Raw genomic sequence first — 26,253 nt, forward strand, 5'->3', positions numbered from 1 at the left:
ATCTTATATAAAAAAAAATCTATACATCTATTTACTATGGACAATCTTGCTCAAATGTTTCCTTAAACAGGTAAGTCTTTAGAGCCTTTTGGAAGGCGAGATACATCTGAATTTGCCAAATACTCAAAGGCGCAATGAGTTCCAAACTTCACTCCTTGATACAAGTAGGAAGACTCTAAAAAAAGATTTACACTGTACCTTCCTTTTGGATGGATAATTTAATTTTAAACAATACCTGCTGAGCTGAAAAATAATGGAATATCCAAATAATGAACTGAATGACTGGAATTATCACCATATGTTGCAACATTTTTATTGATGACCAAGCAAAAACAACATAGCAAACAATATGGATGTACAAAGAATCAATTATCAGACAATACAAAAAGTATAAAGGCTGTCATCAAACTTTTAACAATATGAACCTTCCCCTACCCACGATGGTGGATTCAAGTAGGCTATGGAGGACTTTGAAAAGACAAACAGAGACAATACAAGAACAGAGTTAAAATCATCCCTGAGGAATGAGTGACCACCCCCCAAAGGAAATCCTCCAACTATCCCCTCACCTTCCCAGGCATGTGCAAAATGGGAATATCACCATATAAAATGTAAAACTCAAGCAAGCCAGTTTAAATTTTACCCAACAATAGAGAGTCAATGCAATTTTTGCAAGAATGAGGCAAGCCCGTCATACCTACCTAGCCCAAGAATCAGTCTTGCTGCTATATTCAAAAATTGCAGCTTGCTGATCAACTTCCATATAATAAGGAAGTTAAGATAGCCTGTTTCACACATCTGAAACATGAGGATGCAAAACAACGTATTGATCTTAGTTGCCTTAACCTTTAAAAAAAAATTTTTATCAACGCTTTTACTTGTAATTCAATTGACAACTTCGAGTCCAGAATGACCCCAAATACCTTACAGTGATCGCCAATTAACACTTCTCCTCTGTCCAGATGTTTTGTAGGCAATAACTCATATGTTCCAAACCACATTACTTTAATTTTTAAAATTATTCTTTGCCCAACAATCGGTCTTAACAATTACCTCGTTTAACAAGACCATAGTATCTTCATATTTCTCCAGTGCTGCACACAACAAAGAAAATGTCATCGGCATATGAGAAAACAAAACTTCTAATGTTGACAAAGCATCTCCCATCTTATCAAATAGATATTAAACAGAGATGGCGAGAGAGGGGAAACTTGTAGAACTCCACAAACGGTTACTCCAATCCTTCCCTATATGATCTCTTCTGCAAAAATTCCCCAAACCAACTCAGAACCATTCCCTCAACTCCTAACTCACTCAATCTACCCAACAGCTGCCCTTGATCAACTGCATCGAAAGCCGCCAAGATGTCAAATTGCAACAAAATCATTTTTTTCCCTCTACTTAAGGACAACTTTTTCTGTTTTCAACTCTAACAATAACATTTCCATGCTTTGAAATGATCTAAAACCATGATGTGAAATGTGTAAAATCTCAAACCTCGATATAAAATCCTTAAATTGTATTTGTGCTACAAATTCTAAAAGCTTTACTAGCCACGGAATGCTTGCAACCAGTCTAAAATTCTCAGCTTTAGGCAGATCTGCCCCTATTGACTTTGGAATTGGTGTTAACAAGATTTGAGCTGAATTTGAGGGGTAAATCCCATTACCTAAAACAGTGTTTACCAACCCCATTATCCAGATAACAACATTCAAAGGCACACATTTCAATAAATAAGAAGGGCAAACATCTAAAAAGCTTGATTTCTTTGACAACCTCTTCAAATAAGGATCTATAGTGTCTACCATCACCATAGAAAACTGATTCTAGTACCGATCTCCATATGGAAGCTTATCACTATTCTCTTCCATCTGCACAAACAACTGAAGACGTTGGTTAATTACAAAAAGCCTTATCAATTGTGGTCTGAAAAATATTGCCAGTTCTGCACTAGGCTGCATCTCTGATGAAATCATTTGAACCTTATCTGTAGACATTAATGATTTAACTATCTGAAAAAGACATTTTGAAGAGTTATTGGCTTCAGCTATCATTCGTTCAAAATAATCTTTTTGTGCCTCCAAAATAGCTTTTTTTATATATAACTTAATTTCTTGCCACTGCTTTATGTAGCTATCTTGATCTTTAGTTTTACTCCAAGTCCTTTCTAGCCTTCTAAAGTTCTTTTGAATTAAGGCTAAGCTTTCTGTAAACCAAAGATTCTGCTTCTTCCTGTTTTAACTGGTGCTAAGTCATCCAAAGTGGAAATCACCGCCTTATTCCAATTCCGTAATTGTTGATCAGGCTGACATTTTAGTAAATCCAATGCTCTCTCCACCTTTTGCCAAAAGACCCCAGCATCGTCTAGTGTATTAGGCTTTATTTTGGATACACAAACTATCTATCAAACACCAAGTTGATAATTTGTGTAAAAGGGTGTTTACCAAACTATGACAGTTCATAGCCATAAGATTTTCTTTCTTTCCGCACAATTTAGACTGCTAGTACAGGCCATAATTTTGCCACAATTGGGCTATTGTAGTTCTTTGTATGCTGGCATTAAGCAGGTTCTTTTTAAAAGACCAATTATTGTAGAATTGTGCTGCAAGATTGATTTTTGGTTGTAAGAAATTTGAACATGTAACACCACTGTTTAGGGATCTTCATTGGCTGCCTATTGCTGCAAGAGTGGACTTTAAGAGGTCTGGTTGTAGCCCATTCCGACCATATTACTTCAGTTCCGTATTCATCATTAACTCGACCTACTTATAGACATTATTCTTCAAATTTAGCCCTTCCTTCAATAAATACGATTTGACAAAGACGTTTTATTATGGAACTCTATCTGTACTCAACTTCGGGATATTTTGGATTATTTGTTTAGGAAGTTTTTAAAAACTTTTTTATTTAAGAAATATTTTGATATATGATACTTGTCTGTGTACTGAGTATCCGCTGTAACCCACTATGATTCATTAAGGGAAATTAGGGGGATAGAAAAGCCAGAATAGAATAGAATTTTACTAGTTGCAATTACAAACTTTTGCTTAATACTCCTAAAGGGTCTTAAGTAAAAGTCTAACAAACAGTGATCTGTCCAAACTACAGACTCTCACTTCTGATGATCCACTAAACCTATTCCTCCTCTTCTATTAGTATAAGCTAAAAAAAATCCAAAACATGACCCTCTTTATATGTAGCCTTATCTCAATTCAACTTTAAATCAAACTGCCTCGAATAATCTAAAAAGAAGTTTTAACGGTTGAATCATTTGGATTCTATAAGGGGGTCTTTTACAAAGGTGTGCTAGCATTTTTAATTTGCACTAATGATTAGCATGCTAAACGCTAGACACACCCATAGGAACATATGGGCATCTCTAGCATTTAGTGCTTGCATATCTAATGCAATAGCTTAATGGGCAATAATATCAAAACGTGTTTCTCCATGAAGGTCTATAAATTAATATTATTCGTAAATCATCCTTTTTAAAAAGAAGGGAAAGAGTTGGCAAATCATTACTTCCAATCCTGGTTCAACTAATTTTTTCTAACATTCTAAGTATGAAAAATCTTTATATATAATAGCCAACCCTCCTCCTTTCCTATCCTTTCTAGGACAATGCAATATTTTATAGCCTGACGGGCATATTTCTAAAACGTGGTGAATTATGATCTGGTAATCATGTTTCTGTTATAAAAGCCTATCACTGATCATATCTCTAATTAAAAAAGCCTTATTATATACAGACCTCACATTAAAATACAAGCATTAAATTGATTCATAATCCTCTTCAATTAAGTATTAAATTACTTCTTAAAGGATAAACTAAGTACCTGTGCCTATCTTCTAATTTCATCCTCTTCTTATGGGATCTATTACCCATAATCACTTCTAGGACTTGTAGATTTAAAGCTAAACAATCAACTAAATTATTAACATTTCTCATAGCTATACACCACAAATTCCAAATTCCACGTTGTACTGTAGGAATTGCCAAGTCCCTCACAACACCTATTTCATCTGACCTTCGATCCCCTACCAACCCCACATAATATTATAATAACAGTAATAACCAGGGCATTTTCCTCCTCAATTATCAAAGTTGTTCTTCCAAACTTCAGTCCATGACCCTTCTTATATCCCCAAATGCCTCTTAGGCATGCCCCTTCAGTGGTGCACCTGAGGCAGCATGCCTCAGAAAAGGCTTGCTGAAATACTATTCAGAGATGTTACGTGGGGATGCCGATGATGTCACCAAGAAGGCAGGGCTTGCACTGTTCAACTAGTGGCAAAGCTGTTCAACATGATGTGGGTACTGAAAAGAGTAAAACCATTCCTCCCACAGAAAACTTTCCACAATCTAGTACAATCCACAGTACTCACCCATGCCGACTACTGCAACAGCATCTTCATCGGTTGCAAAGCCCAAATCATGAAAAAAACTCCAAACCGCCCAAAACACAGCAGCCAGACTCATTTTTGGCAGATCACGATTTGAAAGTGCAACACCACTACGGGAAAAACTTCACTGGCTCCCTATCAAAGAATGCATAAACTTCAAAGCCCACACAATGATCCACAAGATCCTCCATGGCGAATCTCCAAGCTACATGGCCGACTTGATCGACCTACCAGCCAGGAACGGGTCCAAATCTTCTCAAACATATCTCAATCTTCATCTTCCCAATTGCAAAGGCCTCAAATACAAAACCTACTACGCATCCAACTTCTCCGTTATAGGCAGCAAACTCTGGAACGCAATACCTCGACACATCCGAACAACCAATGAACATCTACCTTTCCGAAAGCTGCTGAAAACTTACCTCTTCAAACAAGCCTACCCCACCAACCCAACTTAAATCTCGAACCTAATCCACACCACCAGCACCACCCATACTCCAATCCTCTCCCCCATGTCTCGTCCTATTGGCCTACTCTCTATAACTGGTTTACCTTGTGATATGTTGTACCATACTTTGTTTTATCTCTGTGATACTCTGTACCATACCTTGTAAGCCGCATTGAACCTGCTATCGAGCGGGAAAGAGCCGGGTATAAATGCTATAAATAAATATGGTAAAAACTGCTTCTCTCAGGAAATTATGGCAACTTGAACAGCTGTGTACAAGGAAACAGTTTACATATTATATGCAGGTAACTTATTTTGTACCTAGGGCAATGGAGGGTTAAGGGAGTAACCCAGAGTTGCAAGGAACTGCAGTTTGAATTTAACCCAAGTACCCAGATTCTCAGCCCACTGCATCAACCATTAGGCCACTCCTCCACTCCAAAAAAAATCATAAAAATATAACAGTTTGCCAAAAATATAGCGCATACACTCAATACAACAGAGAAATAATGCAGAGGTGAAAAACCATTGTTTTTGATGGTTTGGGTTTTTTTTTTCAAGTAGAGAGATTCAGTAGAAGAGAAAATCTCCACTGTGTGTTTGTTCTTTTTTTCAATTTATGACGAGATGGACAAACTGAGCATGAAATAGGATTACTATCCAAAACCTTTCTAATGGATCATTATCCTTGATTTATATAGAAGCATATTACGTGGTGCAAATCCATGCTACAGTTGGAAAGTTGGTGCAGAAACAAGGATAACCATTCACGTCTTTCCTTTCTTTCAGCAACCAAAATCAACTGATTTGTTCTTCTGTATTAGGAAATTTTCACCTACCTGCAAAAATCTTGGTAACAGGTGGTTTTGCTCAATACGCAAGAGAATGTGCAATAGTTCCAGCACAGATAATGACTGACAGACACGCATCACGAGTCCCATGGCGTAGAACGTATCAGCAAAAGCATCTGGGTTCACAGAAAACACACAAGAGGCACAGTTGCTGCAAAGTGCAAACCACAGGTGAAGAAGTAGAGTACCTAAGTCCTGACCTCTAAAAAAGCATTTCAGCAGTAGACTTTTTCTTCCTGGGTATATGGTATTTAAAATATGCCATTTAAAGGAAATCCCTATATAGTTAATATCAGAAATCATAAAGGGGGCCCTTTAACCACCAATCTGTTGTGCGACAATCATAGGCGGTCGGTGGCCGGTGGCCCAACCGTTTGGGGAGGCTAAAGGGGGTGGGGTTTGGGGCGGGGTTTGGGGCGGAGCTTAAACCCATAATTGTCACCCAGCATCAAGCACCCCTTCCTCCCACCCACCTAGCACCAGGTACCCCTCCCACCCAGCATCAGGCCGGCCTGCCTGCCTTCCTTCCTTCCTTCCTCCCACCCAGCAGCATCAGGCCTTCCTCCTTCCCACCCACCCAGCATCAGGCCTTCCTCCTTCCCTCCCTCCCACCAAGCACCAGGTCCAGTTCCCGCCCCCCCTTCCGAAATTTAAAACTTGATACCTGCTCGGGGTTAAGGGAAGGCGGCGTCGGCAGCGACACAGCACGTCAGCACCAGTGAAACGCGTGCTGGCTCGGCGTGCCTTCAGCTTCCCTTTGTTCTGTCTCTCAAGCGCTGAACCAACACGCGTTTCACTGGTGCTGATGTGCTGTGTTGCTGCCGACGCCGCCTTCCCTTAACCCCGAGCAGGTATCAAGTTTTAAATTTCAGAGGGGGGCGGGAGGCAGGCGGCGAAGGTCACAACTGGGCTAGCCTCCCCAAGCCTCTTATATGGGGCGCCTATGGCGACAATCCAGCACTACCGCCGGCTCACCGCGGGAGGCAGCGGTAGTGCTACGCACCATTTCCAGAACACCGGAAATTATTTTTTATTTTTTCCACCAGGGGCTTACCTGGTCCTGGTTACCACTAGGTTATTGCGGGAGCCCCTGCTGTTTCTTAAATAGAAGGCAGTAAGGGCTCCCCCAGGAAATGGCCACGCGTCAAGTATATACTTACCACACAACCATTTCCTTTTTTTCACAAAAGCCCGCTGTGGTAAAAGGGGCCTTGCCATGCGGCAAATCCACATAATGAGGACATCGCAGGGCCCCTTTTACAGCAGCATAGTCAAAGGGCCCCAAAATGAAGCATTTAGTAGGATAACTAGGGAAATAACCATTTGTACAATACACCGTTGTGCACCTTCATTTCAGCAACAGTTTTGTTATTCACTTGGCAGCTTTCTGAAACATAAGTGACCCACTGAGCGAAAAGGTACCAAAATGTGTGTTACAAATAACAGAGATAAAGGCTATAAAAGTTTGGAGCAGCAACTCTCATTTTTGAAAGTTTTGTGTATTATAGCGTCAGTAGAATGGGACTATGCAATTTTTTTTCACAACTGATGGGTTTCATGTTCTACAGCCTAAAAACTGCAAGCGTCTAAAGTGGAGTATGTGATTTCTGTGGTCAATTACTTTATTATTAACAAATATTTTTTTAAAACATGATTAGTCCATAGCTGAGGCTGAAATTTAGTAGGATTATTCAGTTGATAGCCCTCTATCTTGTGGTTTAAATAAATCACATACCCCACTTTTTACATTTTCGCTCAGCGGGTCACATATTTCTCTATGAGAACCGTAACTTCGATGTTTTTAGTGTTTTGGAATAAATCACACCACTATGAGATGAATGCACTCAGCACCATGAGTCTCGCAATCCAGCTATTGTTAGTTAAATATAATAAAACAATATTTATTTTAAAATGTGTATGGCAATCATCTGGTAACTGTAAGCAACTTCCAAATAATACATACATAAAATGACCTAGAATTTCATACTCCTGCACTGGATCAGTTGCCTCTCAGTGTGTGTTGTAATCAAAACCTTTTCTCTGAGTAATAGAGCATTTGGACAGCAGGGAGCAGGGCAATTCTCCACTCTGTCAGTTGGTAAGCAACACCTATTCTTTTACCTGCTGGTCCAGAAGCAGTGTCACACATACTTTCCAGTGGGAAAATTCCGTCTAAGAAAAGTAGATGCAGTTTCTAGACATCTTTTCCAGGGGTAACAAAGCAAAAACCTCCATAGGCTTTTGTACTTATTATTGGTGTAATCCTCACAGGCAGAAGTGTCAGGCAGGTGTGCAGGAGTGTAGGCCATTTAGATAATCGCCCCACTGGATGAATAGCTGAGGTAGTCCAAAAGCATAGAAACAGCCACAAGCTGCTAGCAACAGTATGTAAACAAGAAAACATTTAAGATGTGCAACTCTCAGTTAAGAATACAGTTACATTAGTGCTGGAGCCAAGTACACATCTACAGAAAGAAGGGGAAGTGTCACGTGGGATGTGAGAAGGAAATCATGTTCACTCCCATCCAGGCATACATTCCTTTCTTACTGAACAGTCCTGGCATGCATTCATCAGGGCACACTTCAACATCAGATTCTTCTGCTGCTTAGTTTAAGAAAGGCCTACGCTGCAGGGCTGACAAGTGAAATAAAGTTTTTTTTTTTGGGGGGGGGGGGGGGGGAAAAGCTATGATTCAGACCAAATTTGTAGAATATTTATGCCATTAGAACTCCCAATTCATGGAGTAACTGCACCTTCCCACTACTGAAATTTATTTTTTTAGAGGCCCTTTACTAAAGTGTTAAGTATTGCCATGCAGGCATGACAGGGAGAGTGTGCCATCTCCATAGAAAAGCAGGATGAATCAGCCATGTGTAAGTGACATCCAGTGGCACTTATTGGATGGAATTAGGCCTCCATAGCTCAGCGAGACCTTTGAATGGGGATCCCTAAAGTGCATTAAGTGTTACCGTGCTGGCTGGCATTACAGGTAGTGTGCGCTCACTTCTACATTAACTCTATTATGTGTTAGAGGGTGGAAACAGCACATTGTAGTTAACACACAGTACTTATTACACCTTGAGGCATATTTTCAAAGCACTTTGGGAGGCTAAGTTCCATATGTTTCTATGGAACTTTGGGAGGCTAAGTGCTTTGAAAATGAGCTTGAATGTCACTTGTACAGTTTGCATGGCTCAAGAAGATTCAGTATTCGCATCCACACTAGTTGTGAATAATCATAATGCGGGTACTGTTGTGGATATGCTAAGCATGCCCCTAACAGTCTTTATTTATTTATTTATTGCATTTGTATCCCACATTTTCCCATTGTATGGTAGGTTCAATGTGGCTTACATATTGCTAAAAAGGTGGTTACAAAATTTAGATTTGTGGAAGTCTAATACATAATACAGAAGTACAGTAAACGCTTAGGTTGATATATTAGCATATTGTGAGAGAGGTTAATAGTATTGTTTTCCATTTCTGAACTTTTCGTGATGTATGGTGGTGTGGGATTAGGCAGATCCAGGGGGGAAAGACTTCTTGAAAAGATGTGTTTTCAGTTTTTTTCTGAATTGTAGGTAGTTTTCTGTGAGTTTCAGGTCATTGGGTAGTGAGTTCCAAAGTTGTGTGCCTATAAAGGAGATGCTGGTGGCATGTGAAGATTTGTATTTTATACCTTTGCAATTGGGGTAGTGAAGGGTTAGGTAGGTTCTTACTGTTCTCGTCATGTTTCTTATTGGTAGATCGATAAGTTCCGTCATGTACTCTGGTGCGAGTCTATAGATGATTCTGTGGACTATTTCACATATTTTGAATGTTATGCGGACGTTAATAGGAAGCCAATGTAAGCTTCTTAGGAGGGGTTTTGCGCTTTTGAAGCATGCTTTTCTGAGGATGAGTCTGGCAGCCATGTTTTGTGCTATCTGTAGTTTTCTTATGATTTGATCTTTGCAGCCTACGTAAATACTATTACAGTAGTCTACATGGGTTAGCACCGTGGTTTGGATCATGTTGCGGAATGAATTTCTGGGAAAGAAAGGTTTTATACGTTTGAGCTTCCACATAGTGTGGAACATTTTCTTGGTCGTGTTCTTAGCTTGGCTTTCTAGCGTTAGGTTGCGGTCAATTGTTATGTCTAAGATTTTCAAGTGGTCTGAGATTGGGAAGGATGAACCCTGAGTGTTAATTGCCAAGGGGAGAACATTATTGTATTGGGATGAGAGAATGAGACATTGGGTTTTATCTCTATTGAGTTTTAACTTTATTTATTTATTTATTTGTTGCATTTGTATCCCACATTTTCCCACCTATTTGCGGGTTCAGTGTGGCTTACAATAAGACTTGAATAATAGAAATACATTTGTTACAACTAAGTTATGGATTACATTGAGCAGAGTTGTGCGAGGCATTCGAATATCATTGGTAGTATAACAATGGGACAACAACATAGAAACATTAGAAAGAGACAATGGGAAAAAAGGGCATTATTAGGCGCCTAGACATATAGTATACATAGTTCCGTGGACGAATGTATGGTTGACTGGATAAAGGGATGATGGATCAGATGTGGATGTGTATTGCATTGTGGACAGTGAGTGGTCTTTATGTGTTTTGGCTCTTTCCATAAGTTTGTTCGAACAGGTGTGTCTTCAGTAGTTTACGGAAGGAGGCTTGTTCGTTGATCATTCTTAGGTTGCGTGGTAATGTATTCCAAGACTTCGTGCTCTTGTAGGAAAAGGTTGACGCGTGTATCGTCTTGTATTTCAAGCCCCTGCAGGTTGGGTAATGAAGGTTGAGGTGAGTTCGGGATGATCTTTTGGCGTTTCTAGGTGGTAGGTTTATTAAATCAGACATGTACGCTGAGGCTTCACCGTAAATGATCTTATGGACTAGTGTGCAAGTTTTAAAAGTAACGCGGTCCTTGAGTGGAAGCCAATGTAGTTTCTCTCGTAGTGGTTTTGCCCTTTCATATTTAGGTTTTCCGAAGATGAGCCTGGCTGCTGTGTTCTGGGCTGTTTGAAGTTTCCTTAGTATTTACTCTTTGCAGCCAGCGTATAATGAGTTGCAGTAATCCAAGTGGCTAAGGACGAGGGATTGCACTAGGCTGCGGAAGACGAATCTTGGGAAGAATGGTCTAATTCTTTTCAATTTCCACATGCTGAAGAACATCTTCTTGGTTATGTTGTTTGCGTGAGTTTCGAGTGTTAGGTGGCGGTCGATAGTCACTCCAAGGATTTTTAGCGTTTCTGAGATTGGAAGTTTTAGGTGTGTTTATCACGTTGAATTCTGTTGTGTTGTATTGGGAGGTGAGTATCAGGCATTGGGTTTTTTCTGCGTTCAGTTTCAGGCGGAATGCATCTGCCCATGTGTTCATGATGTGTAGACTTTTATTGATTTCGCTGGAGATTTCTTTGATGTCTTGTTTGAATGGGATGTATATTGTCACATCATCGGCGTATATGTACGGGTTGAGGTTATGGTTTGATAAGAGTTTTGCTAAAGGGATCATCATTAGGTTGAATATAGTTGGAGAGAGAGGTGATCCCTGTGGGACTCCACATTCAGGTATCCATGCCTTGGACGTGGTTGAATTTGATGTGACTTGATATGAGCGCAGGGTTAGGAACCCCTTGAACCAATTCAAGACATTTCCTCCGATGCCAAAGTATTCAAGTATGTGTATTAGGATTTCATGATCAACCATGTCGAAGGCGCTGGACATGTCGAATTGTAAGAGGAGTATATTGTTGCCGGTTGCAATTCTTTGTTTGAATCTGGTCAACTTGAATGCCGATGCCCAGGATTCCATGATGGTCATGCTGTTTATTATTTCCTTGGTGATTTCTGTGGGGTTCTATTTGAAGGGAATATAGATGGTGATGCCATCTGCGTAGAGAAATGGATTGAGGCCTTGTTTGGATAGAGATTTAGGCAGTGGTGTCTTCATTAGGTTGAATAATATAGGTGAGAGTGGTGATCCTTGTGGTACTCCACATTCTGCTTTCCAAGGTGGAGACATATCTGAGTTTGATTTGACTTGGCATGTTCTGGATGTCAAAAATCCCTTGATCCAGGAGAGTACTTTTCCTGTAATTCCTATCTTGTCGAGGATTCTCAGTAGTATGTGGTGGTCGACCATATTGAATGCGCTTGATAGGTCAAATTGGAGTAGGAGGATGTTTTTACCCCTTGCTATGTCCTGCTTGAATCTGGTCAGGAGTGTGGTTAGTATTGTTTCTGTACTGTGCTGAGGACTGAAACCAGATTGAGATTCGTGCAGTATGTTGAAATCAGTGAGGTATTCTGTTAGTTGTTTGGCGACTATGCCTTCTGTCAATTTGCTTGTTAGGGGTATGGATGCTATTGGTCTATAATTTGAGGTGTCGTCTTCTTTTTTTTTTGGTGTGTTTTGGGATTGGAGTTAGTAGGATATTTCCTCTGGCCTGTGGGAATAGGCCTTTTTTTAAATAGATAAATAAGGTGATCAGTGAGTTCTGTGATGGATTGATTAAGGGGGTTTTTCATTATATAGTTGGGGCAGGTGTCAAGTTGGCAATGGGCGGAGGAGAATTTTCTGAGTGCGTGAGCTATTATTTCAGTGCTTAGATGAGTGAAGTTATTCCAAATACGGTCTGCCGGGTATTCCCTTGGGTTCAGATCTAGTTCGTTTTATGAAGGTTTCTGGAATAATATTTCCCTGATGCAGATTCTTGTGTAGATTGGTCATTTTTCCTTCAAAGTATTTGGCAAGATTGTCTGCCTGTAGGAGGTTTGCATTTGGTGTAATTACCGTTTTGGTGTTAAGTTGTTTATTAGTTTGTATAATTTCTTTGTGTCTTTGTAATCTGTGCCTATTTGTTCTCTGTAGAAGTTTCTTTTGGATTGTCTTATTTTATATTTGTATTATGTTTTACTTTCTTTCCAGGCCTATAGTGATTGTTCGGTTTTTTTTTTTTTTTGGGGGGGGGGGTTCAAGTTTCGTTCTAATTTTCTAGTTTGCGTTTTTAGAATTTTTAGTTCTTTGTTAAACCAGAGTATTTTATTACGTTTTTGTGCTGATTTTGTACATACGGGCGCTATTTTGAGAATCGTTGCATCGTTCGTCCCAAACAGTGAAGAAGTCAGTTGAATCGGTTTTTGCTGCCCAGTTGTTATTATATATTTCTTGCCAAAATATTTGGGGGGGCTATTTTACCTCTTGTTTTATATAAGGCTCGTTCATGCGTTTGGGGAAGACCTTTCTTCTTCCAGCATAAGGTCATAGTTAATTTAAAGTGGTCAGACCAAGGTACGCTTTTCCATTGCTGTTCCATTACTGAAAAGGTTCGGTCACTGGATAGTTTGTTAATAGATCCAGTGCATGGCCTTTTATGTGTGTGGGGTTGACTTGTGCCCAGTGGAAGTCCCACATTTGTAAGAACTCTTTGCATTCTAGTGTGTCATTTGAGGTTGTGCCCTCTAGGTGAGGGTTTATATCTCCTATTATTACACTAGTAAAAGAGGCCCGTTTCTGAAAGAAATGAAACGGGCTCGAGCAAGGTTTTCCTCGGAGTGTGTATGTTTGAGAGCGTGTGTGTGAGAGTGACTGTGTAAGAGAGAGAGAGTGAATGTGCGAGTGTGTGACAGACAGAGAGTGAGACTGGGTGCAAGGGTGTCTGTGAGAGAGAGAGACTGTATGTGTGAGATTGAGTGTGTGTGCCGGGGCGCCCCCCTCCCTCCCTCCCAGTTCCAAGGTCGTCGTTCCCCCTCCCTCCCACCGAGTTCCAGTGTCATCCCCCCCTCCCTCCGAGTTCCAGGGTCATCCCCCCACTCCCTCCCTCCGAGTTTCAGGGTCGTCCCCTTCCTCCCTCCCTCTGAGTTTCAGGGTCGTCCCCCCCTCCGTCCGAGTTTCAGGCACCCCCCCCTCCGTCCCTCCCTCCCAGTTCCAGGGTCCTCCCTCCCTCCCAGTTCCAGGGTCATCGTCCCTCCCTTCCTCCCTCCCTTCCAGTTCCAGGCCCCCTCCCTACAATTTTAAAAGTCATCTTGACTTACCTCATTGGGGTTACGGCGGCCACCAGCAGCGGTAAAAGGCGTGCAGGCTCGGCCCTTCTCTCTCTCTTTCAGCTGTGGTCCCGCCCTCATTTCCTGTTTCTGCAAGTGCGGGACCAGAGCTGAGAGAGAGAGAAGGGCCGAGCCTGCATGCGTTTTTCCGCTACTGCTGGCTGCCGTAACCCTGACTTGGTAAGTGAAGATGACTTTTAAAAATCGGAGTGAGGGGGCCTGGAACTGGAAGGGAGGGAGGGACGACGACACCCTCATGCATGTGATGTCGCTTTCCTTTGCCTGGCAACTCTGCAGCGTTCCCTTCCCTCTCACTGTTCCGCCCTCGACGTCATCACATTTTGATGCGAGGGTGCTACAGAGAGATGGTGACAGACTTACGAACCCTTCACTGAAGTCTGCCACGGAGTCAGCTTCAGAACGTTGGAGGTGCAAATTATTATAGTAGATTAGGATTTGCGAGGCATGTGTTTGATATAAAGTCCATGTGAGTTGGTTGGTCATCTTTCCAATTTCCTGGTGGTCAATATAATATGATGCAAGTCAGGTGAGCTGGGAAGGTCTTGTTTTGTAAACTGCGGCAATTTCAAGTTGTGTATTAATGGATTCCGCAATAGGTTCTGAAATGAATTCGTATTTGTAGATTAGGGCTATGCCTCCTCCTCTTTTACCTGTTCTGGTCCAATGGTTGATTTTGTATCGTGGAGTGCAGATGTCAAGGATTATGGGGGTCATCTTGTTTATGAATCCACGTTTCACTGATGAATATTAGGTCTAGGTTGTCCTGAGTAATCCAGTCTGTTAAGGTTTCCGTTTTGTTTATTACTGATCTAGCATTTATATATCCTATTTGGATCTGTTTAAAGGTTTCGTCAAAGGCGGGTATTAATGGAATATTTATTAGTTGATGTGTGATCGATATGTTGGGTGCGTATGGGTTCTTTTCTCCTGTTTTCTGTTTTTGTGTGTGTGGTGATGATTTTCCATGGTAAGGTCTGGTTTTGATCTGATGACAGTAGTTTAATCTGTTCGTCCTATATTGGGAGTGTATTATGGGGATGATATTCTGTTCTTCTTGGGATAGGGCATCTATTGTATGTATTAGGGCCAGGATCTGTAATCCTAGGATTAGTTTTGTATGGTTCTATTTGTAATTTTTTTATGAATTCTGATTTATGGCTGGTTCTGGTCTGTGACACTGAGGTTGGGCAGAGGTAAGATAATGTCCGGCTCCTTTTTTGTTTGCAGTACTGTTTAAGTTTAAAGAATTAGATCTATTTCTCTGTCTGCAGTGTCTTGCCTGCCTTGTTTGCTTGCAGCACTTTTGCTTGCCTTTTGTTTGGTTTTTTGCTTGTAGCACTATTTAGGTTAAAGATTAGATCTTTTTCTCTGGCTATAGTGTTTTGCCTACCTTGTTTGCTTGCTGCCTTCAGTGTTGTAGGTAGTGACGAATTTGGGGTGATGACTTCTGGTTGTCGTATACACGCAGTGGTTTCTATATTATTTCCAGTTAGCTCTTACCTCTTTTGTTTGTTGTATGTCCCGCAGATGCTTGATCGTTGGTCTGTGTTGATGATGGGGTACAGAGAACTGGTAGTCCTTGTCGGCAGCCTAGAGGGGTCGGTTGCTGCTCTCCTTCAATCCAGTAAAGGGAAAGTGTGGAAGAGTGGTGTGAGGATGGTTTGCGCTCCTTTGATGGTGGTTTCGGTGGTTGCACATCCCGTGTTCGCTCAGGAGTTCTTCTCATTTAGAGTCCCACTGTGCTCCCTGGGGTAGTTAGCTCAGTATGGTCTGGGAAAGTGGTGGATTGTGGTCTGGTGGTGTTGCTACTCGGAGCTCCCAGTTTGATATAAGTTGAAGGGCGCGCAGCGCCTGATTTTTGGTGATTGGATGTGATTGGGAAGCAGTGGCGTAGCCAAGGGTGGGCCCAGGCCCACCCACTTTGGATTAAAAACTGGTTAAAAGACAGAATACAGAGTAGGGTTAAATATCAGTATTCTCAATGGAGAAGGGTAGATAGTGGGGTTCCCCATGGGTCTGTGTGGGACCGCTACTTTTTAACATATTTATAAATGACCTAGAGATGGGAGTAACTAGTGAGGTAATTAAATTTGCTGATGACATAAAGTTATTCAAAATTGTTAAATCAAAGAGGATTGTGAAAAGCTGCAAGAGGATCTTATGAGACTGGGAGGCTGGGCATCCAAATGGAAGATGTCTTTTAATGTGAGCAATTGCAAAGTGATGCATGTGAGAAAGGGGAACCCAAACCATAGTTACATGATGCAAGGTTCCACATTAGGAGTCATCACCCAGGAAAAGACTCTAGGAGGCAGATGCAGCAACCAAACGTAAAAAAATCTAAATCGTTAAAGTCCCTAACGATTTTAAAATAACGAAACATGCACCAAAAAAAAAAAGTCACACATGCTGAGATCGGTAGTGAAACGTACAATGTATCAAAGAATCACAATACACATCGTTAATCGGCCCCCAAATCATGCGCAGAGCAGCCAAGCGTTATGTTAGCTGCTCTGCGCATGCCACAAACAGTCAAAACACAGTCAAATCGCAAGCACATGGCTCCCAAATAAAAACAAAAATAAAAAAAAGGGTCGGGAGGGGGCAAGGGCGCTCATCAGGAGCGTCCTGTACAGACGGCCTTGCCCCCCCCCCCCCGCTGCTCCCCACTTTCCGCCGCTCCCCCCACCCCGAAAAAGCAAAATTCTAGCAGCCCCTGCCCCCTCCCCACTTTCCGCCGCTCCCCCCACCCCGAAAAAGCAAAATTCTAGCAGCCCCTGCCCCCTCCCCACTTTCCGCCGCTCCCCCCACCCCGAAAAAGCAAACTTCTAGAAGCCCCTGCCCCCCTCCCTTCCTCACTACTCTGTCACCTCAGCTCCGCCTCCCGACATCCTCCGTCCGCGCCCCGCCCCCTTTTGGGGTCGTCGCCGCCATTCCCCTCCTCCATCGGGCCCCCCTTCCTCTTACCGGGCCCGTGCAGCGCCTCTCTCCTCTGTCCGAAGGCGCTGCACGGGCAAGAAGAACGCTGAATCAGCTGATGCCTGCCTTCGCCTAGCTTCGATAGAGCGTCTTTCTCCTCCTGGGCCCGCCCCTGTCTGACGTCAGTAACCTACGTAGGTTACTGATGTCAGACAGGGGCGGGCCCAGGAGGAGAAAGACGCCCATCGCGAAGGCAGGCATCAGCTGATTCAGCGTTCTTCTTGCCCGTGCAGCGCTGCACGGGCCCGGTAAGAGGAAGGGGGGCCCGATGGAGGAGGGGAATGGCGGCGACGACCCCAAAAGGGGGCGGGGCGCGGACGGAGGATGTCGGGAGGCGGAGCTGAGGTGACAGAGTAGTGAGGAAGGGAGGGGGGCAGGGGCTTCTAGAAGTTTGCTTTTTCGGGGTGGGGGGAGCGGCGGAAAGTGGGGAGGGGGGGGGGGCAAGGCCGTCCGTACAGGACGCTCCTGATGAGCGCCCTTGCCCCCTCCCGATCCTTTTTTTATTTTTATTTTTTTATGTGTTTTCTGAGGTCCTTTGGACCAATCACAGCGCTTTTAGCTCTGCTAATGCGCTGGGATTGGCTCAAAGTTTGTTTATTTTTTCACTTAACACTTTTTCCTGCCACGGAGCTGTCCTAACGAGAGGTCCAGACCTCTCGTTAGTTTTCCTGCCTTTTTCCTGCGTAAAGGCAATCGGAAAAGGTTAGTGCATGTCGTTTCAATGGGGTTTCACACTAATTGCTCATCTCCATTCCGTTTTCGTTAGCTGCTACTGTCGTCGGAAAATAGGCTTAAGTGCATGGAAAGGATAGGAAATTCTTCCCTGAGGGCTCATTTAACGATGAAAAACGTTTAGTGCATCTACCTCTAGGTGTCATTGTTGATGATACATTGAAACCCACTGCTCAATGTGCAGCGGTGGCTAAGAAAGCAAATAGAATGTTAGGAATTATTAGGAAAGGTATGGAAAACAAAACTGAGGATGTTATAATGCCTTTGTATTGCTCCATGATGCGACTGCACCTTGAATACTGTGTGCAATTCTGGTCACCGCATCTCAAAAACGATATAGGGGATGGGACGACTTCCCTATGCGAAAGGCTAAAACGGCTAGGGCTCTTCAGCTTGGAGAAGAGATGGCTCAGGGGAGATATGATAGAGGTTTATAAAATTCTGGGTGGATAGATGTGAATTGCTTGTTTACTCTTTCCAAAAATACTAGGACTAGGGGGCACACAAAGAAGCTACTAAGTAGTAATTTTAAAACGAATCAGAGAAAATATTGTAATTAAACTCTGGAAGTTGTTGCCAGAGAATGTGGTAAAAGCAGTTACCTTAGCAGGGTTTAAAAAAAAGGTTTGAATAATTTCCTAAAAGAGAAGTCCATAAGCCGTTATTAAGATGGACTTGGGAAAATCCACTGCATATTCTAGGATAAGTAGCATAAAATCTGTTTTGTTGTTCTGGGATTTTGCCAGGTATTTGTGACCTGGATTGGCCACTTTTGGAAACAGGAATCTGGGCTTGATGGACTTTCGGTCTGTCCCAGTATGGCAATGCTTTTGTTCTTATGTAGTAATTAGAGGTCCTGCATTACCGCGGACCACCACTATTGGATGGGGAATTGTGGTTTATATTGTAGCTTCGAGTTGGGTATTATACTTTGTATTGGGGGTACTTATGTTATATTGGTGAAATGAATGTTATAGATTTATATATTATATGTTAATAGGTAACAAAGCTGCAGCCCTAATTTATGCCACAATAGGACAATTTTGGTTGTTGTATTACTTAATTTATTCATGTATGTCTGGGGTGAGTGCAGCAGTGGTAGGCAGCATTAACTAGCCTTGGGCAGTAGGTTTTTAAACATTTATTTCTTTGAAGAAAGTCCCACACTCTACATACTGCTCATATGCAACTCATGTCATACAGCATTAGCAATTCTTAAAGTAATTATTTTTATAGACTTTATGTATTTTTTGGAATTGCGCTTCTGGCATTCTGTTACATCAGCATTTAGAGATGCATATTTCTTCAAAAGCTTAAAATAAGGAAAAATGGGAAGAAATAGGAAAATCTAGACATAAATGCATTTACAATGACCAATGGTGTACCAAGGGTGGGGCAGTGGGAGCACTCCATGTGGGCGCATCTCATGGTATACCATTTTAAGCTGCGTAAGGCACATGTTGGAGCCTAATTTAGCTTAGTAAAAGGGCTCCTAAATATTTTAAAGGCACACTAACAAACCAGATGTGTGATAATGAATTCACACCCCTAGTCTATAGTACTGTACTAAGAAGAGAAAATGGGCAATGAGATGGGCCTTGAGGTTGTCATCTACTTTCATGTGGTGTATTTGTAGTTTTCAGGTAGCATGGGTGGGTAATCTGTATAAGTGTACCACTTCTGAGATATGTACAATTTTACCTTTTCCAAATGAGAAGAACCGTGCAGTCATATTCGTAAATATCCAAGAATGTCCACAGAACTGGATTAGATAATAGATGAAGAGATAGTTCTTCATTTTATACCTCCTGTGATAGAAAAAAAATGCTTATGACACTTTAAAAAAGCCACCCCCCCTCCCCGAGAGATTTTCATTTTCCTGATATTGTATTCTTAAAGGGATGAGAAAACAGCTATATAATACCTTAAATTAAATTACAGCTGCTGGAAAAATAGGCAGGACACCGAGTCAAGAGGTCTGACATGGCTGTCCATCTTAAAGAAAACTGCCACGTCATCTCCCTGAGTGACTGTGCCTAGTTTTATCAGCAGTCCATCCAGAACTCAGCCAGGCAAATCTCATATATGGTAGGCTGCAAATATTTGTAAGCATTGGATATTTCTAATAACACATACTTCTGTGTTCTACTGCGTACCAAATAGTGTACGTGCTTATGAATGATTTTAATTGTAAAATATACCAGTCAATATGCGTACTTAGTAACACTCATATACTTCATTATGTGGACTCACTAATTGTAAAATCTCCCTGCTCCATTCCCTTCCCATCTACTTACACATGCCTGTCTCCAAATTCTTTGTTGGCAAGCAGTATGTAATCAAAACACATGTTGCGTTACTTCTTTGCACTAAGCCAGGATGGAACAGCTCTCCCAGAGCTCAGAATTAGTGAAAAGTTCTGAGCAAACATTTCTTGTTTAAAGGATCTGCTCCACTCATAGTTTTATAAATTTCTGCCATATTCCCTCTCAGTCACCTTTTCTCCAAGCTGAAAAGACCCAACCTATTTAGGCTTTCTTCACAAGTAAGATAATCACCCCTTTATCATTCCCCTAGAAGCCTAGCCACCTCTCTTATAGTGTTCCCAACAAATCCTCTATAGCAAAATGAAATTCCAGAAAGAAAACCAAAATAGAGATTAGATAGAGCCACTAACCACCGATCCCCTCTTTCCTTACCCAGGGTCCTTTCTGTTAACCCCTCCCATCCATTGAAGCCAGTATTTGTCCTAATTTCCAGTTTGGTCAAGGGACTTGTTTCACTTTCTCTCATTCCCCTAATGGCGACCTGTGCTTAAAATCTGCAGAAAGCTTTACAATCAATGATGTTTGTGTACTATTTGAACCAGATTCCCAAACTGGGGGCTGATGTATTGCATCTGTAAATCCAATACCTAGTAGCTGTAAGAACCCAAACAATTTATTCTGGCTCTTCTGTGCACTGGGTATGGATACACTGAAAAGTAGATGTTTGTAATCCCAAGGTACTTCACCTAAATTGTCCCTACTCCACATACGTACTTTCTGCCATTAAGTCCTGGTGACAGGACAGGACCACCATGCATGAAGCACGGTCCCTGCTCTCCACATCCCCTCTAACATTGTCAGAGCAGTTGGGGTGCAAATGTTTCAATCTTAACCAGAGTAAGGTACCACCAACATAACACTTTGTACCATCTTCCAGAGCTCCGGTACATACTGAAAATCTTTCTTCCCTGATTACAATAAAGGTATGGCATACTTCTTGCCCATCTCATAGTAGGCCATGTAGCATGGAGACTAACTCCTTACTAGACTGCTGTGTACATAGCATAACCTCTCAAAAGCTTCCCTAACAGTGGTGTAGCCACAGGTGGGCCTGGGTGGGCCCCACTTAGGGCTCAGGCCCACCCAACAGTAGCACACGTTTAGTGGTAGCTGGTGGGATCCTAAGCTCGGCCAGCTGAAGACTTTCCTCCTGATGGTAACGAAAATGCTACTCTCCATGATACTGGCACCTGCACATGCTCAGCTTTCAGCACATGCCTGCTGCAGACTGCCAAGGTGGAAAGAAGCGTTTTCCCACCAGCTGAGATATTTTTTGGGTGGTGGTTGGGGGGGGGGGGGGGGGGAGAACAATTGGTGCCCACCCAGTTCTTCCTTAGGCCCACCCAAAATCTGTTGTCTGGCTACACCCCTGTTCCCTAATCATCTTTTCTGAAAGTAAATGTTTAACTTGATGATATGCTCAAATGTCCTGCACCTGCACTGAATAGAGTATCTGACGCTCTTCAAATGGCCACAATTTGACATCGTTGATAAACCCCTTTTTCCCCACCTTTTAAAATGGCACTATTACCATCCAATTGATTTTTCACCAAATCCCAAACCTTTACTGTTGTCCTAATGCAGTGATTCCCAAACCTGGTCCTGGAGGCACCCCAGCCAGTTAGGTTTTCAGGATATCTACAATGAATATTCATGAGAGAGATTTGCATGCAATTTCCTCCACTGTTAGGATGAACACAAGCTGAATTTTGTCCCTCCCCCAAAATATCCAAGTGATCACACATAAGGGGGTTCCTCTCCACCTCTGACCCTTCCAGCCCAACTTGCTGCTTTTCATTATTTCCCCTATACCATTCCATGACAGTCCCTAACTGGAAAGCTAGAAAGTACCACTCTACCTCCCATCCCATCTGGCTGTCATCAATGTTACATTTGAGACTCTTGGTGGCCTACCCTACCAAATAAACCTGAGTAGCTTTTTCTTTGCAATAACCTTCCATGGGATTTGACTTGGCAAAGAATAGACAAGTCATTTGTTGTGATACATTCAACTGCTCTCCCAAATAACATAATCCCTGTTTTATTTCTTGAAACTGGGGGGGGGGGGGGGGGGGGGGAAACGATAATACAGCTACCTCCTCCTCCTCCTCTGTGACTGATCTCAGACATCATATAGTTAACTTTAAAACCCAACACCTTACAATTCTCTTCAATTTCCCACATTAATATTAGGTTGGGACACTCTAGGACTGGTCACTGCTAGCTTATTTTTTGATGATGTGATGCTAATTTTATATTCTACCAATCCATTTCCAGTAGTTTAAATACATTGCCCTCTATCAATCCATTTTTGGTGTTGAGACTGAAAAGTAGTAAGGGTATATTTTCTTTCTGGGCTACCCAAACCAGGTCCAGAATCTTGTGTTTATTATCAGTTTTAGAAATGGATGTGAGGAGAGAATGCAGTTTATGAGTTTTCTTACATATAATATTCAACCCCTGCCTTGAGGGCTTTTTACCATGTTAGCTAGCTGTTTTCTCTCTTTCCACCACTGGCTTCTGACTGTTCCTCTATCCCTTACCCTGAAGGCAAAAGCGTCCCTGTACATTTCAATTCCTCCATATTAAGAACAGAGAATAGCCATACTGGGTCAGACCAATGATCCATCTAGCCCAGTATCCTGCTTCCACCAGTGGGCCAATCCAGGTCACAAGTACCTGGTAGAAACCCAATTAGTAGCAACATTCCATGCTACCAATCCCAGGGAACGCAGTGGCTTCCCCCCATGTCCATCTCAATAACAAACTATGGACTTTTCCTCCAGGAACTTGTCCAAACCTTTTTAAAACTCAGATATGCTAACTGCTGTTACCAAATCCTCTGGCAGAAAGTTCCAGAACTTAACTATTCTTTGAGTGAAAAAATATTTCCTCTTATTTGTTTTAAAGCTATTTCCATGTAGTTTCGAGTGTCCCCTGGTCTTTGTACTTTTTGAAAGTGAAAAATCAATTCACTTCTCCCCCTTCTACACCACTCAGGATTTTAATAGACCTCATTCATATTCCCCTTCAGCCATCTCTTTTCCAATCTGAAGAGCCCTAACCTCTTTAGCCTTTGCTCACGTGAAAGTAGTTCCATCCCCCTTGGTTGCTCTTCTTTGAACCTTTTCTAATTCTGCTATATTTTTTGAGAAACGATGACCAAAACTGAACACCATACTCTAGGTGAGGTTGCACCATGAAGCGATAGAGAGGCATTATAATATTCTTGGTCTTACTTATCTCTTTTCTAATAATTCCTAGCATCCTGTTTGCTTTTATAGCCGCTGCCGCACACTGGGCAAAAGATTTCAGCATATTGTCTACAATGACACCTACATCTTTTTCTTGAGTGCTGGCTCCTAAGATGGACCCTAGCATCAGGTAACTATGATTCATAGAAACATGACGGCAGATAAAGGCCAAATAGCCCATCCAGTCTGCCCATCCTCTGAAACCCCTAACTCTTCCTTTTCCTAAGCGATCCCACATGCTTATCCCATGCCTTCTTACATTCTGACACAGTCCTCGACTCCACGACCTCCACCTGGAGGCCATTCCATGCTTCCACCACCCTTTCTGTGAAATAATACTTTCTTAGATTACTCCTAAGCCTGTTCCCTCTTAACGTCATCGTATACTCTCTCGTTCCAGAGTTTTCCTTCTCACTTCCTGTACAATAATGCCCTTGAGATATTTAAACGTCTCTATCATGTCTCCTCTCTCCCATGTCTCCTCTCTCCCTCCTCTCTTCCAGCATATACATGTTGCTCTAAACTGGAGCTATTAGCACTGGGCACCATGGCATAAGGAACTGACCATACCTCCCACTTCACCACCTATGCGGTACTTGGGCATTTTCTTGAGCACCAACCAGGCAACATTGTACTCGGCCAATGTACAGAAGCATCTGGAGTCTATATATGCTCTTTGTTCAAAGTGGCGAGATCTTCCTTTGTCGTTGATGGGTCGGGTGGCACTGATAAAGATGATCATGGTGAGTCAAGATGGCGTCAGTAACGGATGTGCGTTCCTAAGCTCCCGAGACCCATCGTTAGACTACCGAGGGAATTCTCTTTTTCTCCGTTTAAAATGGGGAAGAGAAAGGGGAAGACGGTGGTTCCTACCTCCACGATTCCACCGACGACGCCAACCTCTCGACAGCCGACTTTGGAGGTCTTTGGAATTGGGACCTATGGCGAGCGGATCTCTGCTTCGACGGGTTCGACCTTTTTGGATACGGACCGCAGCATTGAAGGAGCGACGTTGAGTCCTCCTTCTCACACTGTTCCACCACAACCCGGAAGCGAAAGAGTGCCTGAGGGACCACGGCAGTTGGAAATGTTATTCGCAACACCGTTGGGAGGAGGACCGTCAGGCACCTCAACCCCGGGGAAAGAAACAGCAATGCAGGAGCAGTTGCGGGTCGAGGCTCCTGCTCCCCGGAGTGTTACTATCGGGAACAATGGTGGATTACAAAAACCAACAGTGGTGACTATGAATTCATTATGGGATGCAATTCAAGGGGTCAATAGCACACTACTTCAAATGAATATTTCCATAAAGGGAGAAATTAAGGAACTAAAACAAACCAGTGATAATCTGTTTAATAATTTACAAGAACAGAAAGAAAAAGTCTTGAAGATGGAGGCTGAAGTTGAAAAACTTCAAAATCTAACGTTTTCCTTAACTAAAGAAAAAGAAATTCAGGAAAAGAAATTGGAAAATTTGGAAAATAACTCTCGAAGAAATAACCTTAGGTTAATTAATTTTCCAAAATCACCCTTAGTACCAGCTATAGATATGCTTAAAAGATATTTTATTCAAATATTGGGAATCTCAATGGAGGGTTTTCCCCCCATAACGAGAACCCAATATATTATGGGTGTCTCTAAACCTCCAAAAGATCAAACTTCACCTGATTTAAACTTGACAGAATTTCTAGAGAACTCTTTAGAAGTTATCACAGAGAGAACAACATTGATTGTGACTTTCGCTTTAGAAATGGATAGAAATAATATTTTGAGACTCTACTTTCGCCACTTGACTGATATCTTCTTGGGTCAAAGAATACAAATATTTCCAGATTTGGCAAGGAGTACGCAGAAGAGGAGGAAAGATTTTTTGATTTATAAAAATAGAGTTCTTAAAATGGGTGCCACTTTTTTGCTTAAATTTCCTTGCAAATGTTATATTACCTTTGAATCTGTTAACTATATATTCTTTACCCCCTCGAAGCTACTAGAATTTATCGATTCCAAGCAGAGTGCTAATGTACCTGGAGTTTTGCCTCCCTAGTTAGAAATGCTGTTTAGTTGGCTGCAAATATCTGCTATGTCCCTTCCGTTTAAATAATGTGTTTATTGTTAATATTTGATTTCCTAGTATCTTGACTCAATTAATAGTGGACAAATTTGAAATACTATTTACTTTAGATAATGATGTATTGTTTATTTCCTTATATTTTTTTTGCTGATATTGCCGATTTTTATATCGTTTGATGTAAATGAAAAAAAATTTATAAATAAAGAGTTAAAAAAAAGATGATCATGGTACCAAAATTGTTATACCCACTGCAAACCATGCCGCTATGGTTTGTTTTGGCATTGCTTCAGATTATTCTTCCCAATGTGCATCACTTCGCATTTGTCCACATTAAATTTCATCTACCATTTGGATGCCCAATCTTCTAGTTTCCTAAGGTCTTCCTGCAATTTTTCACAATCTGCATTTGTTTTTACAACTTTGAATAGTTTTGTGTCATCTACAAATTTAGTCACCTCACTCTCCGTTCCATGTTCTAGATCATTTATAAATATGTTAAATAGCACCGGTCCCAATACAGATCCCTGTGGCACTCCATATTTGAGCACAGAAGCTTAACTATAAAACACTTAGCAATTTTTCCTGTCCTTACATTTTCACATCTGCACATGATGACTGAACACTCCAAGAGAGATAAGAGATTGCAGGGGGGTGGGGTGTCTTTTATTAAGGCTTAGCTCGAGTTATTGTAGTAGGGCCCATTTTATTCCTATGGGCCCTGCTGCAGATAACTTGAGACCCCCTGCATAACCAGCCAGCACGGAGGCTTTTCCAGACCTGGCTTAATTCCCCATCTTTCTGTGTGCTAAAGTGTTCAACATCTCACCCCCCCCCCTTTTTTTTTTTTTTTAAAGGACATTACGGCAGTAGAAATAGTAGAAACATCAACTTAAAAGACAGTTACCTCTTTACTACACTTTGCAGAAAAGCAGTTCTAATTCATGTTCTTTAACCTTTTAAATGCAGAGGGCTCCTGCTTTTGCTAGAGTTACAGGGACTATTTCTTTACAGCTCTGGTAGCTAAACTAAAGCAGAAACCGTCACGCTTTACAACATCAGACGAACTGCACATTTCACTTTAAGACCCAAGGTTTAAAAAAAAAAGAAAAAAACAAAACCAAC

At 41.9% G+C, this 26,253-nt stretch overlaps 1 protein-coding gene across 5 annotated transcripts in view; it reads right to left on the minus strand.

Annotated features, from left to right (window-relative positions):
* Positions 1-26,253, minus strand: part of HACD4 (3-hydroxyacyl-CoA dehydratase 4) — a 111,576-nt gene that overhangs the window by 12,647 nt on the left and 72,676 nt on the right. For 2 of the 5 annotated variants that reach the window (XM_030194213.1, XM_030194216.1), the window contains 2 exons: positions 19,181-19,287; positions 5,692-5,819 (listed from right to left, as the gene is read on the minus strand). In XM_030194213.1, coding sequence (XP_030050073.1) covers positions 5,692-5,819; positions 19,181-19,287 — 235 coding nt within the window. Of the gene's footprint in view, positions 1-5,691; positions 5,820-15,268; positions 15,662-19,180; positions 19,288-25,723; positions 25,744-26,035; positions 26,056-26,253 lie in introns of those variants that run through there. The other 3 variants (XM_030194218.1, XM_030194215.1, XM_030194214.1) reach the window with 3 other exon arrangements.

This window comes from Microcaecilia unicolor, chromosome 2 (assembly GCF_901765095.1).
Source record: "Microcaecilia unicolor chromosome 2, aMicUni1.1, whole genome shotgun sequence".
NCBI lineage: Eukaryota > Metazoa > Chordata > Amphibia > Gymnophiona > Siphonopidae > Microcaecilia > Microcaecilia unicolor.